Source organism: Astyanax mexicanus, chromosome 8, assembly GCF_023375975.1.
Source record: "Astyanax mexicanus isolate ESR-SI-001 chromosome 8, AstMex3_surface, whole genome shotgun sequence".
Lineage (NCBI taxonomy): Eukaryota > Metazoa > Chordata > Actinopteri > Characiformes > Acestrorhamphidae > Astyanax > Astyanax mexicanus.
Window position 1 is genome coordinate 20,491,269 of NC_064415.1, and position 15,003 is coordinate 20,506,271.

Below are 15,003 nucleotides of genomic sequence, written 5' to 3' on the forward strand. Positions count from 1 at the left end.
TGAAAAAAGCCTAAGAATATGAATGTCTAATTTATTTAAAATTGTTTATTTTTTTCTTTTAAAACTATTTTACTTCTGCTCTATTAATTAAGGATGTTTTATATCTTTTTATGTTTCAATTAAAATTCCTCTAAATAATTTTAATAATTAAAAGGTCATTGTTTTGTAAAATTATTGCTTAAATGAACTCTTTCTAATATTAAGATGAGAATTAATGTACATCAGCAAACTATTTGTAATTATTCAACTAAAGCTTTAGTTTATATTTAGAAAAATATTTAATGAAGTAATAGATATATTTATGAATTGAGAATTATTCTTAGTGTTTGGTTAAGCCTATCCAATCTGGAATTAAGATCTCCAAAGAGAGAACAAATGAGCTGGCATGTCAACTGTGTCCAAAATGTATTTTCTTTTATTTATACTTTACAAATTACTGATATTTAAATTATTCATATTTCAATTGCGTTTTCTAAATAAATAAAACCATTAAAAGGTTGTTGCTCTGCTAAATTAATGTTTGAATAAATCTGAGAAATAAAATTATCTTAAAATGACGATAATATCACAATTAATCACAGTTATTTCTGGAACAATATATCATGACAGGCTCAACTGCACCTTTAAATACAGATACAGCACACAGACAGACACGTGAGTGCATGTTAACACCTTCTGCATGTAAAAATGATGAAACACTCATCACGCTGCAGACAGGCATGTCACAGCTATTTCAATATCGTGACGGTAACACATGCCACAGTCACATGGTTATTGCTGTGAGGATGAGGATGCTATGGAATGAGATCATTTCCAACGCCAACATTTAAATGCAGCATTAGAGAGAGATAGAGAGACGAGCAGAAGCAGAGGAATTTGAAATATGCATTATCATCGTCAACTGCCAAATAATCAGTGCTGATTCACATTTTAATCAGTACCTATTCTAATTAAGTAAATGGGATTTAATAATACAGACTGGCCTGATACGTAATTACACATAAATACAGCAATATGCATCATGACCCTTTGTGCTGACAAGGTTAAAAGCAAACCTGTGCGTGAGTTTGCATGTGTGCGTGTGTGTGTGTGTGTGTGTGTGTGTGTGTGTACCTGCTTGGCCAGGGTGACTGAGTCGGAAGTGAGTCTGTCTCTGAGATGAGGGTCTAGCTGAGCGGCGGGGGCAATTTCCACTACTTTCTGATGGCGTCTCTGAATGGAACAGTCTCGCTCATACAAATGAATCACATTTCCATACTTATCACCTGAGAAAAAAAAGAGAGACAGGTTGGAGAAAAGAGAGAGAGAAAGAGAGAGAGAGAACATAAAAAAACATACATTTTATGCTGAACTGTCAACTGTCAGCTCCCTCACTTCTAAAAGTTAAAGTGCTACAAAAGACTACTTAAGAGATGCCATACAAGACAGACCTTTTTTTTGTAAAGGAGATGTGCGAGTGTGATGAACGTTTAGGGCATTTTGACACACCTGAACGTCCAAATGCTTAACCGAGGTTTATATTTGTTTGTTACACTGTATTTATTTGATCTAGATTGTTGGTTTCACACTGCACTGAAGAACTTTGATACATCCGCTCCCCAATACTGAATATGAACTGGTCACATGGCATCAAACGATGCTGTGTTTATTATGCAAGTGTTGTGTCAAATTCAGTCTCCCAGCCAGAATCTAATTCACTTCAAGGAGGCACGTAGGTAACGCAACAGAATGAGCACAACAGATTAATCCCCTTTTTGATTTCTGATTTTCTGTTAATAAATAAGGGTTAATCTACAGTTACAGTAGATACAAGAATCACCAGCATAATATTTTGTGTCTATACTGCTGGGTCACTCGAGTACACATTAAAGGGGTGTCAGATTTTGGCACAACACCGCTATTTTACTTCTTCTTCTGTATTGTTTAATGGGTGACGATAGCCTGCCTCTACTTCTTGTAATTGGTCCGAAAGTCACACTTAAAATTATTTAAAAAATCTAAAATATTTATTAAATTCTTAAAATTCTTAAAATTCCTAAGAAATCATCAGTGCGCTTTATAATCTGGAGGACCTTATGTATGAATTTTACCAGTCATGTTGTAAGAAGCAGTTAAAACGCTCCACTGAAGTACAGCATTATACAAAGGTTTCAGTTTAGTTCTCAAGCAGTATTAGCATTAGCCGCTAACTGTGCTAAGCACTAGCTCTTTTGCCATTCAGAGAGGAGTATTATCGGCCTGTAGCCTGGTGCTTACCCCAGCTAGCCCTGCTGGAGCAGCATTAGCATTAGCCACCAACCACATTCAGCACTAGCTCTTTCACCATTCAGAGATGAGTATTATCGACCTGTAACCTGCTGCTAACCCGAGCTAGCACTGCTGGAGAAGAATTAGCATTAGCCATTAACCAAGCTAAGGGCTACCTTTTTCACCATTCAGAGATGAGATGAGTATTATCGGCCTTTAGCCTGCTGTTAACCCTAGCTAGCACTGCTGGAGAAGAATTAGCATTAGCCACTAACCAAGCTAAGGGCTAACTCTTTCGCCATTCAGGTGAGTATACTGGACTGTAGCCTGCATGTTTACCGTGTTAAAACAAGCTACGCGGGACAAATCTCTAGCTAATATCACCCTGGCTTACCGGAAGACTCAGGGTTCCTCAGTATAGCGCTTTTGGATGGCATTAGCCACTAACCGCAGCTAGCACTAGCAGGTAGCTGCTTATACTAATGCTGCTACACCCAGCCGTAGTAGAAGTAAACAGAAACTCTTTACTATACCAAATAAATAAATAGTTTTCAGGAGAGAAATCTGTGTAGATTAACATCCATGGCGACACCCCTGTTCCTTACTAGTGTCACATAATGCGCCTTATAATCTGATGTGCCTTATATATGAAAATAGACCAGAAAATAGATGTTTATTGATAGTGCACCTTATGATCCGGTGCACCTTATAGCGCGAAAATATAGTATTTTTCAGTTCTTTGATGGGACCAAAAATAAATTTTGGCCCAAACCGTAATTCGAGACAACTTTTTGGGTTTAGACTTTGGGTTAAGCGCCCTTAAATCAGTAAAGAAGCTTTACAAATGAAGATCTTTGACTCTTTAAAAGTTTTTTTTCACACTCACACTTTCACACCTCTAATTATGAGTGCTTCTGATCTAATCACTATCTCACCCTGAGCAGGGTATGTATGTGCAGGCGAGCAGCTAAAACTCATGGGGTTCTTTTTTCTCTTTTTTTTTTTTGCATGGTGTATCGCTTCCATCGACACGCTGCTGTTCTCCCATAACAAGCTGTGTTCACTTCCAGCTGTATAATATCGACTAAGCGACTGGCGCCAGAGGAACAAATCGCGCCTAATGAGTGAAAATTCTCCGGCATAATGGCTGGAATACACCAGAGACAAGCTAATAAATCATAGTAAGAGGAATCCACACACACACACACACACACACATTGTAACACACTCACCTAGAATCTGCACTTCTATGTGACGTGGTTTCTCTATGAACTTTTCCACAAACAGAGCCCCATTTCCAAAAGCTGCTAGAGCCTCTGAATATGCTCGCTGATAATTCTCCTCCAACTCCTGCAAACATATTCAACACAAATATTAAAAGCGCAGGCCTTCCACATTACACACATATTTATATATGTATAAATATACAGCTCTGGAAAGAGACACTTCAGGTTCTGAATTTTGATTTAGCTATTTATAGGTATATGTTTGAGTAAAATTAACATTGTTTTATTCTATAAACTACAGACAACATTTCTCCAAATTTCCAAATAAAAATAGTCATATTTATTGCATTTATTTGCAGAAAATGAGAAATAAACAAAAAAGATGCAGAGCTTTCAGACCTCAAATAATGCAATGAAAACAAGTTCATATTCATAATATTTAATATATATTATAATATGCATCTTGGCATGTTCTCCTCCACCAGTCTTACACACTGATTTTGGATAACTTTCTGCCACTCCTAGTGCACAAATTCAAGCAGTCCAGCTTTGTTTGATGGCTTGTAATAATTCATCTTCCTCTTGATTCTATTCACTCATCATTTTTAAGTGGTCTCTTATTTTTTGGTGCTACTTACCACACACCTGTTTCAGTGAATCAGATCACTAATATTCCCCTCTGAGTTGAAGGTAGTGTATTAGAGGAGGAAACCACTAAAATAATATGTAGGGCACAGGGGGTCTTCAAAAACAGAATGGGGAACCATAACTCTAAAGATTGTTACAATGGGACAGCAGTATGTCAAATGATCTAATTGATCTGTTACCACACGGGAACCGCTTTGGAATGTCCATACATGTACAAGTTGTAAGGTGTTATTTTGTGAGTGGTGTTGAACACTGGCCAGCATGCTCATGGCAAGGTGACTGTGGTAAATTTTATGTGAGTTCCTGTTCATAATAGTGGGTGTTGGATGGATGGGACAATACATTTTCTGAAGTTGTGCGGATATTTATCATTCCTGAATCCACAGTGTAACGTGTGCACCAAGAATATATCTTAGAAGGAATTACCATCCACAGTGGACAGTGCAGTGGGTTGAAATGCATGTACAGACATCTAGGTCAGTGCAGCATTCTTTTACTTCCATGGTACAAAGCAAAAGTCATGGGGACACAATACTAGCTTCTGTCCTATGACTTCTGGCAAATGTAAACTTCCATATTCAATCTCCTTTTCTTAAAAAAGGTACTTTCTCACACACCGACACAAAGATGCAGATTAGGTTTGTAAAGCCAAGGGCAAATTACTCCCTTGTCCTGTATGTATATCTTTAATATTAGCAGAACTTCAATTATTAATGCAGAGGGGTTGAATTTGTTATATAATATGCTTGTTATGAATTATGAATTAATTATTAGGCAGTGAGCGTGCAGAGAAAATAATACGGTATAATTATACGACAAGCAGTTTAATATTCTTCTCATTTTTCTCAAACAGACTTTTAAGGCCCTCACACTCACTTACACACATTCTTAGTTTTGGAATAAAATGAAACAAAACAATTCAATTAATTTCAAATAAAGGCACACACACACACACACACACACAAACCCACCTCATACTCTCTGACCACACGCATGCCACGACCACCTCCTCCATATGCTGCTTTGAAAATAATGGGAAAGCCGTAGGTCTTCGCAAACTCATGAGCCTCCTGCTGAGAAGTTATGGGGGCGTCTGTACCAGGGACCACTGGAACACCTATATATATATGTATATATATATATATATACACACAACACATTCGTTCACATACACAAATTTACACATAAAAGAAAAAACAGAGAACACAAGTCTACAAGGTACTACATTAATGTGTATTAATGTAACCTGGCCATAGATATTTAGTTACTGATACTAGCACAATTTATTTCTTGTCTGTGGAAATTGTCACAGCTTTGCTGAAGTATTATTAGTGGGTCTTCTCAAGTGATGCTGCAACAGTAGGTTACAATACATTTACAGGACAACATGTAAAAAGCAATGACTCTTTAATATTGCAATTTGTTTAGAAGAAAGTCGACTTTAGGGTTGTACTCATTTTTGTTTATGATATGGCTGTAGTCCAAAAAAGACGGGATTAGTTTCTCAGGGGGTCCTGGGGTACTTTTCTTTTTTATGGGGGGGGGGGGGGGGGGGGGTCCTCTGTGATTTTATTCTCGTCCGGAAATTACAGGCGGAATTACCTCCTTTTTTCTCGGAACTCTGTGGTCCTCTGGTAATTTTAGTCCCTAATCTCTGAGTTTCGTCTCATCACGTTTAATAAAATAGCTATTTGTCCACTGACACACCTTGTACTTGCACTTTAAGCATGTGTTTCCATGGAGATCCATGTAAACACAACAGCGAGTGGAAATGGAGGAGCTACTGAACGCAATGCCATGTGACCAAGAAAGCCTAAAAATCTCACTGGTCCTCCTGTTTTTTCAATTGCAGTCCGAATGCAAGAGTTTTATCACTGAGTGAAAATGTGAAATATTTTTCACAGATGTCCCCCTGAGAAACTAATCCCATTCAGATAGGGCTTAAGAGTGACTATTTTCAATGGCTATTTTTGATCTAAATAAAGGCTATTCATTTGGTACAAATAGATGCCAAATTTAGACCAAAAAAGTCTATAGGATGTCTGGTGCATGATGGGTTATACTGTGGCTAAGTGTAGTTCAAAAAGGATATCCATCCTGTGCTAAATTTGGACCAAATCAGACAGAGTGACTATTTTCTGTAGCTATTTTTGATCTAAATAAAGGCTATTATCACACCTACAAACGGCACCAAAAAATGGAATGGACTAAACACAGCCTGTGTAGAGTGGTGTGCTAGTCTGCCATGTTATCCACTACTCAATGATGCCCACAAAAGCTACTTATGTATTACTGGCATCCTTTTATGAAGACTCTTCATCTCTTCATTATAAATACGGGAGTGAATGAGCTGGAGTGAGCCAATTTACACCAGCAGCATACAATACTTCACCATAATGCGCTGAGTGCACACTACAATCTGATTTTCCTGTCACAAACAGATGAACAGGACACGTATGCCCAGGTCTGTAATGTGTAGCATGAACAGTTCAATAATGCCCCTTTCCCAGTCTGCTCCTGAATATTTAAAAATATCTGATATTCTCTGAGTCTTTCAGTGTAAACAAATTTATTGATGAATGGGAGTGATACAGAATGGGATGAACTAGATAGAAACAGAATGGGAGCAACTAGAAGAACAATAACAGCATATAGTGTTTACTAAATGAAACATTACTAAAAGTTAATACTGATATAGCTGCTTGTTAATGCTCAAAACAACCCATGTCAAAAATGGACAAATAGACCAAAAAATAAACTGTCAGAACAAAAATACTTGTTTTCTTTTCTATCAGACTCTATACTGCCCTCTAATGGATGTGTTGCTTAACATCTATGCCATTGTGAAGGATGCATAAAGTATTGTATTTGTCAGACAGTAAGGTGCCGTTAAAATGCTTTAATTCTCCCAAAAAATATCAGTGCACCTTATAATCTAGTGCGCCTTATTTATGAATTCTACCATTTAAGTTGTAAGGAGCAGTAAAGCCACTCTGCTGAAGTACAGTGTTTCAGTTTGGTTCTCCAGCACCTGGGCTGGAGTAGCATTAGCATTAGCTGCTAATCGCTTTTTTTTCCCATTCATAGGTGAGTATTATCGACTTGTAGCCTGCTCCTAACTCCGGCTAGACCTGCTGGAGCAGCGTTAGCATTAGCCAATTATAGTGTTGTTTACTTAGCTTAACTTAATTTAACTTAGTTAGCTTTTTTAAAACATTGACCCTTTGGCCTCATTTGGAGACACTACCCATACCATCTAGTGGTCACAACATGACAGCATTACACTAAATTGGTTGAAAACCAAATGGCGGGAAGCCCAGTCAAAGGTTTTTACACCCATTCCAGACAGAAACAATGGCCAGGTAAAAATTATCCTCCACTTTTATGTTTGAAAATAGTTTATTTCTGATCCCAAATGGAATTGGTCTTTTTTAAATGTTAAAATAAACCACCGTCCCCACTTGAGGACACTGTTTGTTTTTGTTTTGTTTTTTTTTCGCAAAAATGATTTCCTGTACAAGGACAAAGTTTTGTTTTTATACTTCTTAGGTCCTAGTAATCCCAAATTAAACCGTCTGAAATCGGCAGATTGACTTGGAAAAGGGGTATAAATGAGCCTAAGCTGGCTCTAATGGTAAGATGGCGATGGCTAAATATCGACATCAGCTATATTTTGGGCAATAGTAATGGACACTATTAATTGACTACTGTCCCAGTACACATACGTTGGCTGTACAGCTTTAGAAATATTATAAATCCTTTTTTATATTTATATAACTTTTTTGCAATTTCTCAAGCATCAGTTAGTCCAGCAAATGATTGACTCCTCTTTGACTTTATTTCCCTTTTAATTTTGTCATAAGCAATCATTTTTGTAGTTTGGACAGTTCTTCAGTCATATAAAAACAGGTTTCTAGTAATAAACAGTGCTTCTCTGATTTTGTGGACATCAGAATTACTTAAAACTAAATAAAGGACGAGTCTAAAAGGCTACTGCCTGGTAGGGGAATTTAAGTGGGAAAACCACGTACCAGCTTGGATGGCCAGAGCGCGAGCCTCCACTTTATCACCCATCTTACGCACAACGTCTGGACTTGGACCAACAAATCTAACTCCAGCATCTTCACAGGCCTGAGCGAAATCAGAGCGCTCTGACAGGAAGCCATATCCAGGGTGAATGGCATCCACGTTATTCTCCTGCAGAAAGGAACCAATGAGAAATTACAAAAAAATAGAAGAAAGAACAGGGGAATACAGAGCAGAAAACAGACAGGAGAGCAAAAGAGACAAGAGAACCGCATGGAAATAAAACGAAAAAAATGCATGAAGGAAATAAGGCATTCAGATCTAATTAGCCTGAGAGTACGCGAGCAAATACTAATTTTATTAAAATCCCAATCAGAGGGTAATTGCAAGCCATCTCTCTCTCTGTTGGCGGAGTGTGTGTTCCCCATATTAATGGCTCTGGAGGAAGAAGTCTACTGCAGAGCTTTCATACAATGAGGCCGGACAGATAATGTGTGTAGGAATCTGTTAGTGGGGGAAAGGGAGCTGGCCGTGAGTGTGTGTGTGTGTGTGTGTGTGTGTGTGTGTTTTATTGTTATGGCCATGGCTAAGCTCCCAGCCTGACAGATGAGCTGTCTGCAGTATAAATGAAAGGGAGACCACTGAAGACCCTATTTGGATGCCATGACTAGAAGAAAATGTAGTCTGAAGGACTCGCCAGGTCTTGTCTCATTGACTTTGGCTTAGAGGAAATATTATATTTCTGGAAGGCTTTTCACAAAAGCAGGATGTTTTGGTTTAGCTACAACTTAAGCCTTCCTAAGTCATACCTATCCAATAAAAAAAAAAACAGACCTGAGAGACGTTTCTACATTGGACAGTCCATAACTTTGGATTTAAAAGATATATATATATATATATATATATATATATACAGTGAGACCAAGAAGTATTTAATCCTTTGCTGATTTTCTTTGTTTGCCCACTAATAAAGACACTATCCTTCTGCACTTTTAATGGTAGATATATTCTAACATGGAGAGACAGAATATCAAGACAAAAATCCAGAATATAATTTTAAAGAATATATTTTAATTAATTTGTATTTCAATGAGGAAAATAAGTATTTGATCCCTCTTGCCAAACACACTCAATACTTAGTGGCAAAGCCTTTGTTTGCAAGCACAGCGGTGAGACGTTTGTTGTAGTTAACCACAAGTTTAGCACACACACCAGGGGGAATTTTGGCCCACTCTTCTTTGCAGATCCTCTCTAAATCATGAAGGTTGGTGGGCTGTCGCTTGGCAACTCTGACCTTCAGCTCCCTCCATAGATTTTCGATCGGATTGAGGTCTGGCGACTGGCTGGGCCACTCCATGACCTTAATGTGATTTTTCTTGAGCCAATCCTTTGTTGCCTTTGCTGTATGTTTAGGGTCGTTATCATGTTGGAAGACCCAACCACAGCCCATTTTCAGATCCCTGGCAGAGGGGAGGAGGTTGTCCCTCAGGATTGTGCGGTACATGGCTCCATCCATCTTCCCAGTGATGCGGTGAAGTAGCCCTGTACCCTTGGCAGAGAAACACCCCCAAAACATTATGCTTCCACCTCCATGCTTGACGGTGGGCACAGTGTTCTTGGGGTCATAGGCAGCATTTTTCTTCCTCCACACATGGCGGGTGGAGTTCAATTTTGGTCTCGTCTGACCACAAAACTTTCTCCCAATAACTTGGTTCATCTTTCAAATGATCATTGGCATACTTGAGGCGCGCCTCCACATGTGCTCTCTTCAGCAGGGGTACCTTTCGGGCACTGCAGGATGTGAATCCATTGTTGCGCAAAGTGTTGCCAATTGTTTCCTTGCAAACTGTGGTCCCAGCTGCCTTCAGGTCATTTGCTAACTCCTGCCGAGTGGTTGCAGGACGATTTCTGACCGTTCTCAGCATCATTGCCACCCCACGAGGCGAAATCTTCTTTGGAGCACCGGGCCGAGGTCTGTTGATTGTCATGTTATACTCTTTAAACTTTCTGATAATTGCACCAATAGTTGTTACTTTCACATCCAACACCTTACTAATCTTTTTGTAGCCCATTCCAGCTTTGTGAAGGTCAACAATTCTGACTCTGAGGTCCTGTGACAGCTCTTTGGTTTTACCCATGTTGGAGACTTGAAATCTGTGTGATCTGTCTGATTCTGTGGACAGGTGTTTTTCACACAAGTGATTAGTGAGAACAGGTGGCTTCAGGTCAGGTAACAAGTTGATTGGGAGTGTCTAACTGGTCTGTAAAAGCCAGAACTGCTAATGAATACTAAGGGATCAAATACTTATTTCACTGCATGAAATACAAATCAATTAATATATATTCCTTAGATTTATTTTCTGGATTTTCTTTTTAATATTCTGTCTCTCCATGTAAGAATACATCTACCATTAAAAGTATAGAATGATCATGTCTTTATTAGTGGGCCAACGAAGAAAATCAGCAAGGGATCAAATACTTCTTGGACTCACTGTGTATATATATATATATATATATATATATATATATATATATATATATATATACATATATGTGAAAAAAATCCCCAGAAAACTATTGACAATGTGCATCATGGTAACATACAATTTCATGTTCTGTTCATGAAATATTATGCAGTCGTATTGTTTGAACACCAGAGGTCGCAATCCCGCTAATGCAGGCAAAAGAACCAGTGGGCGTAAGCAAAGAGCGGAGGATATTTTTTTTACTTTTTTTGCTATGTAGCAATATAAGGGTGCTCACCACTAACTCTGCACAAGTTTTTGACTCTCAAGGCTTTGACTTTCATAGGCCAGGAGAGATAAAAGATCCTCCACCCAGCCCTCAGAAGTCAAAAGGAACTACAGATTTCCAATAATGTAGTGAAGTGAAATGTAAGTTGTCTGAATTTTAAATGCAGCCAAATTAAAGTAAAAAGTAAATTAAAGTAATAAATACTTTTGTAAAGATACACAAAAATCTATTTAAGTAGAGTAATGAATTACATTTTACTTTGTTGCTGTGTGTTAAGAAATAGATATTTTCACTCTAGATTGCCTAAATAAGCAAGTGGTTAATTGAGAAATAAAACTCACAAATCTGTACACACTGCAATCAAAATATTATATATTTTTTCTTTCTCTTTGTTTGTTTGTTTTTGTTTGTTTGTTTTTTCTCCCCTTGTACCCCTTTCTGCATCTTACTCCCTCCAACCCTGACCACCCAACTGTCTCTGCTTAAAAATATATATTATAAATAAATTAAACAAACAATAAAGTCTTCATAGTACTCCGAAGAGGGGGCTGGTGGCGGGCCAAAAAAAAAAAAAAAAAAACACATCACGGTAGTTTGTTTATTCCTAAAGCAGTACAGGGAGCATTTATGCATGGTGCATTTTTCATTGTTTATATACTTACAAATAAAATAAGAAAAAAAATCACCTTATTTTTTTAAAGGTAAATCCAAATTCATAAATCGAATGTGCATCGAATCAAGTGCATCGTTACACCTCTACTCTGATCTGTTCTGTCTGTTCTTATTTATTTTAATCACGTCCGTCCACGTGTCGAGCTGAAGGGGTAAGGCATTATGCACTTAACCTCTGACAGATAAGCACTAGTGAGGGTGGACAGACATATCTGACCAGAAAACCAACAGGCAGACAGGGAAATATACAGAGGAACAGACACAAACAAGCAGACACACACGCAACATGGCATACACAGAGAGGGACAAACATGTAACACACTGCAGACAGTGCAGAACTGTCAGGCACAGAGATGTCTAACCTTTGCCACTTTGATGATGTCTGGTATGTGGAGGTAGGCAGCGACAGGAGGAAGGCCTTTGCCAATCAGGTAGGCCTCATCTGCTTTCTGTCTGTGCATCTGTCCAGTGTCCTGCTCAGAATACACGGCCACTGTCCGGATCCCCAGCTCTGTACAGGCCCGGAACACACGGATTGCAATCTCTCCTGCAAAACAATGGAAAATGGGAAACAACAAACAGGGTCATCCCTTTTATATCATCAAAATTTATCATGGATGGATGGATGGATGGATGGATGGATGTGTTCGTATTCAAACATAAATTAAATCACAGAAGAATAGAAAATATATAAATAATATAATATTTTCAACCTTTTTCTACCTTTTCTATACCAACTATTCTTGAGGTGTTCATATTCAAACATAAATTAAAACACAGAAGAATAGAAAATATATAAAATAAATAATATTTTCAACCTTTTTCTACCTTTTTAAACCAAATATGCTTGATGTGTATAAGTATGTTTTATAGCTCCTTCACTTCTACATTTATAGCTCATGAATGTTGCCCTTTTATATAAATTACATGTTGTCCTGTGTATAAACCGCTAAATCTGTATGAAATTGCTCAGCATGGTTTCAGCTAAGTCTGTGTTGATTTTACATGCTGCCAGCATGAAGCTAATAGCATACAGAGTAAAGTGAACATTGTTGTTTAGTTCTATAAACTACTGACAACATTTCTCCCAAATTCCACATTTATTTATTTATTCATTTATTTGCAGAAAATGAGAAATGCGTGAAACAGCAAAAAAGATGCAGAGATTTCAGACCTGAAATAATTCAAAGAAAAGTTCATATTCTTAAGTAAGTTTTAAGAGTTCAGAAAACAGCATTTGATGGAATACTCCTGGTTTTAATCACAGTTTTCATGCATCTTGGAATGGTCTCCTCCACCAGTCTTACACACTGCTTTTGGATAATTTTATGCCACTCCTGCTGCAAAAATTCAAACAGTTCAGCTTGGTTTGACACTTGTGATCATCCATTTTCCTCCTTATTATATTCCAGAGGGTTTTAACTTGGTCTGTAGCTCCTTTCCTCACATATAATATAGTCTTAAGCCTGTTTCACACCAGAAACAATGCAACACCCATCTGTTATTTAACACCAGAGGTGGCACTTTGTGGCGTGCAAGCTGTTTCTGTTTGACCTGAATGGGAATAGAAGCTAAAAATGTCTTTATTGATCTTGTATTGCTTAAATAAACTTTGTCACTGCTATCTGCATCTTGGAGCAACTTTTTGTAGCATTTTACTGAATAAAATAACAAAATTGTGTTGAAAATTTCAATTGACTTGAAAAAGGTGGAAGAGTCTCACTGTTGTTTTTTACGTTAGACTTGCCAGACTTGCTAGCTGCTAACTGTACCGTGTAACTTTGGTAAAGCAGGCAAGACAATGCTGATAAGGACTAATGCTTAATGCTGTGTAAAAAAGCGTAGCATATTTATGCTTAGCATAGAAAAAGACCCCTGTCAATTCCCCCTGTTTAATCGGTGTACATTCCTGGAAAGCTTGCAGCCAACAGTTCAAGCAAAACACCCATAAGTGACCACAAATAAGAAATCTATGGAAGAACTTTTTTTTATATATATATATTATTTACCACTATTTACCCTGCTACCTATTTAATCTTTCTGTCGTGCATTATCACAACTTTCTTTCCTGCTGTCATGTTTGCTATTGTGACATTTAACTATGAAATGCCCTTTGATAGAGGTAATGATTAACATCCACTCCAACACACAGAAAACATAGAAGTATGCAGATAGTGACGGTTACATTGTTTAAAAGAGACATTTTTATTTGTATATGGGTATAAATTAATGTTTAGTTTAGTCATGTTTCTGTACAATCCTTTAATATTAATCTTCTGCATCACCTCAAACGCTTATTTCACGTTCAAGGACAGTTCTGATCTATTTTCTAGCTTGTCCAGAAAAGCATGTCCTTTAGTGGTGGCTTAAAGTGTGGATTACATTTCATGACTATAGAGGGAGCTGAATCGTAAGAAAATCTAAATCTGCATAGAGCTGCTTTCAGATGTATTTTTTTTTTTTTTGATAGATAATTTGTTTAAAATAACAGGTGGTCTTTTAGATGTTTATTTGTCTACATTTAACATAGCAAGAATTTAGTATATACTGTATAACACTGCATATAAAAACTGCATTAAGTACTGTTTCTCCCTATAAAGCACCAGTTTGCAACACATGGCATGCATATATTTCTGCACTACACTGATAAGTCTAGGGGCAAATTGCTTCTGACGCTACATATTCCACGTCTGGTGTGAAATGGGATTTATATATAGTTCTTTTTATAAAACGAAGGAGCAAACTTCAGAAGCTGAGCGTGTCTGCGAGAAAAATGTGCGCATTTATTTTCTTGCTGAGCTTTTTCTCTGTGTGTAGCAATATAAGGTCTTATTATAGGTCAACACATATAATTTACCCAAAAAGACACCTCTTACCTCTGTTGGCTACCATGACCTTTTTGATTGGCCGATACTCGAGGGTCTGAGGCGAGGTATGGGCAGAGCGCGAGAGCAGGTAAGCCCTCCGCACAGCCAGCAGGCCAAGACCATTCCTTACTCCTCCCAAATACACCAACATTCTGAGAGAGAGAGAGAGAGAGAGAGAGAGAGGAGATGACGCCCTTGGTCAGAACAAATTGTCCACTTCAAAGCCATCATTCAATAAGATGAAATGAGAAAGACAGAGAATGAAAGATAAAACTAAACGATGTGAGAGAATGGCTCCCTTTAAAATATATGAACCAAGGCCCAGACAACATTACTTATATAAATCCCCAGGACTGAACCAATGATCCTCTGAAGCTTTATAGCAGCAGTAAAGAGTTCCCATATTCTCCAATTTTCCTCCACTTGGTTTACACCATCCACAAGAAAATACCACACTGCCTCAAAAAACAGGAATCATCCCATTTGTGTGAGTTTGCTGCCATCTTGTGGATTTGCAGTACTGCCACTGAGAGAAATTAATCATTTAATCAGAAGCTTCTTAC

At 37.8% G+C, this 15,003-nt stretch overlaps 1 protein-coding gene across 1 annotated transcript in view; it reads right to left on the reverse strand.

Annotated features, from left to right (window-relative positions):
• Positions 1 to 15,003, reverse strand: part of pcxb (pyruvate carboxylase b) — a 357,875-nt gene that overhangs the window by 328,978 nt on the left and 13,894 nt on the right. The window contains exons 2-7 of the mRNA XM_022678445.2: positions 14,450 to 14,592; positions 11,936 to 12,120; positions 8,153 to 8,318; positions 5,093 to 5,238; positions 3,480 to 3,597; positions 1,114 to 1,265 (exon numbers count right to left, since the gene is read on the reverse strand). Of these exons, the coding sequence (XP_022534166.2) occupies positions 1,114 to 1,265; positions 3,480 to 3,597; positions 5,093 to 5,238; positions 8,153 to 8,318; positions 11,936 to 12,120; positions 14,450 to 14,591 (909 nt within the window). The 5' untranslated portion in view covers position 14,592. The remainder of the gene's footprint in view (positions 1 to 1,113; positions 1,266 to 3,479; positions 3,598 to 5,092; positions 5,239 to 8,152; positions 8,319 to 11,935; positions 12,121 to 14,449; positions 14,593 to 15,003) is intronic.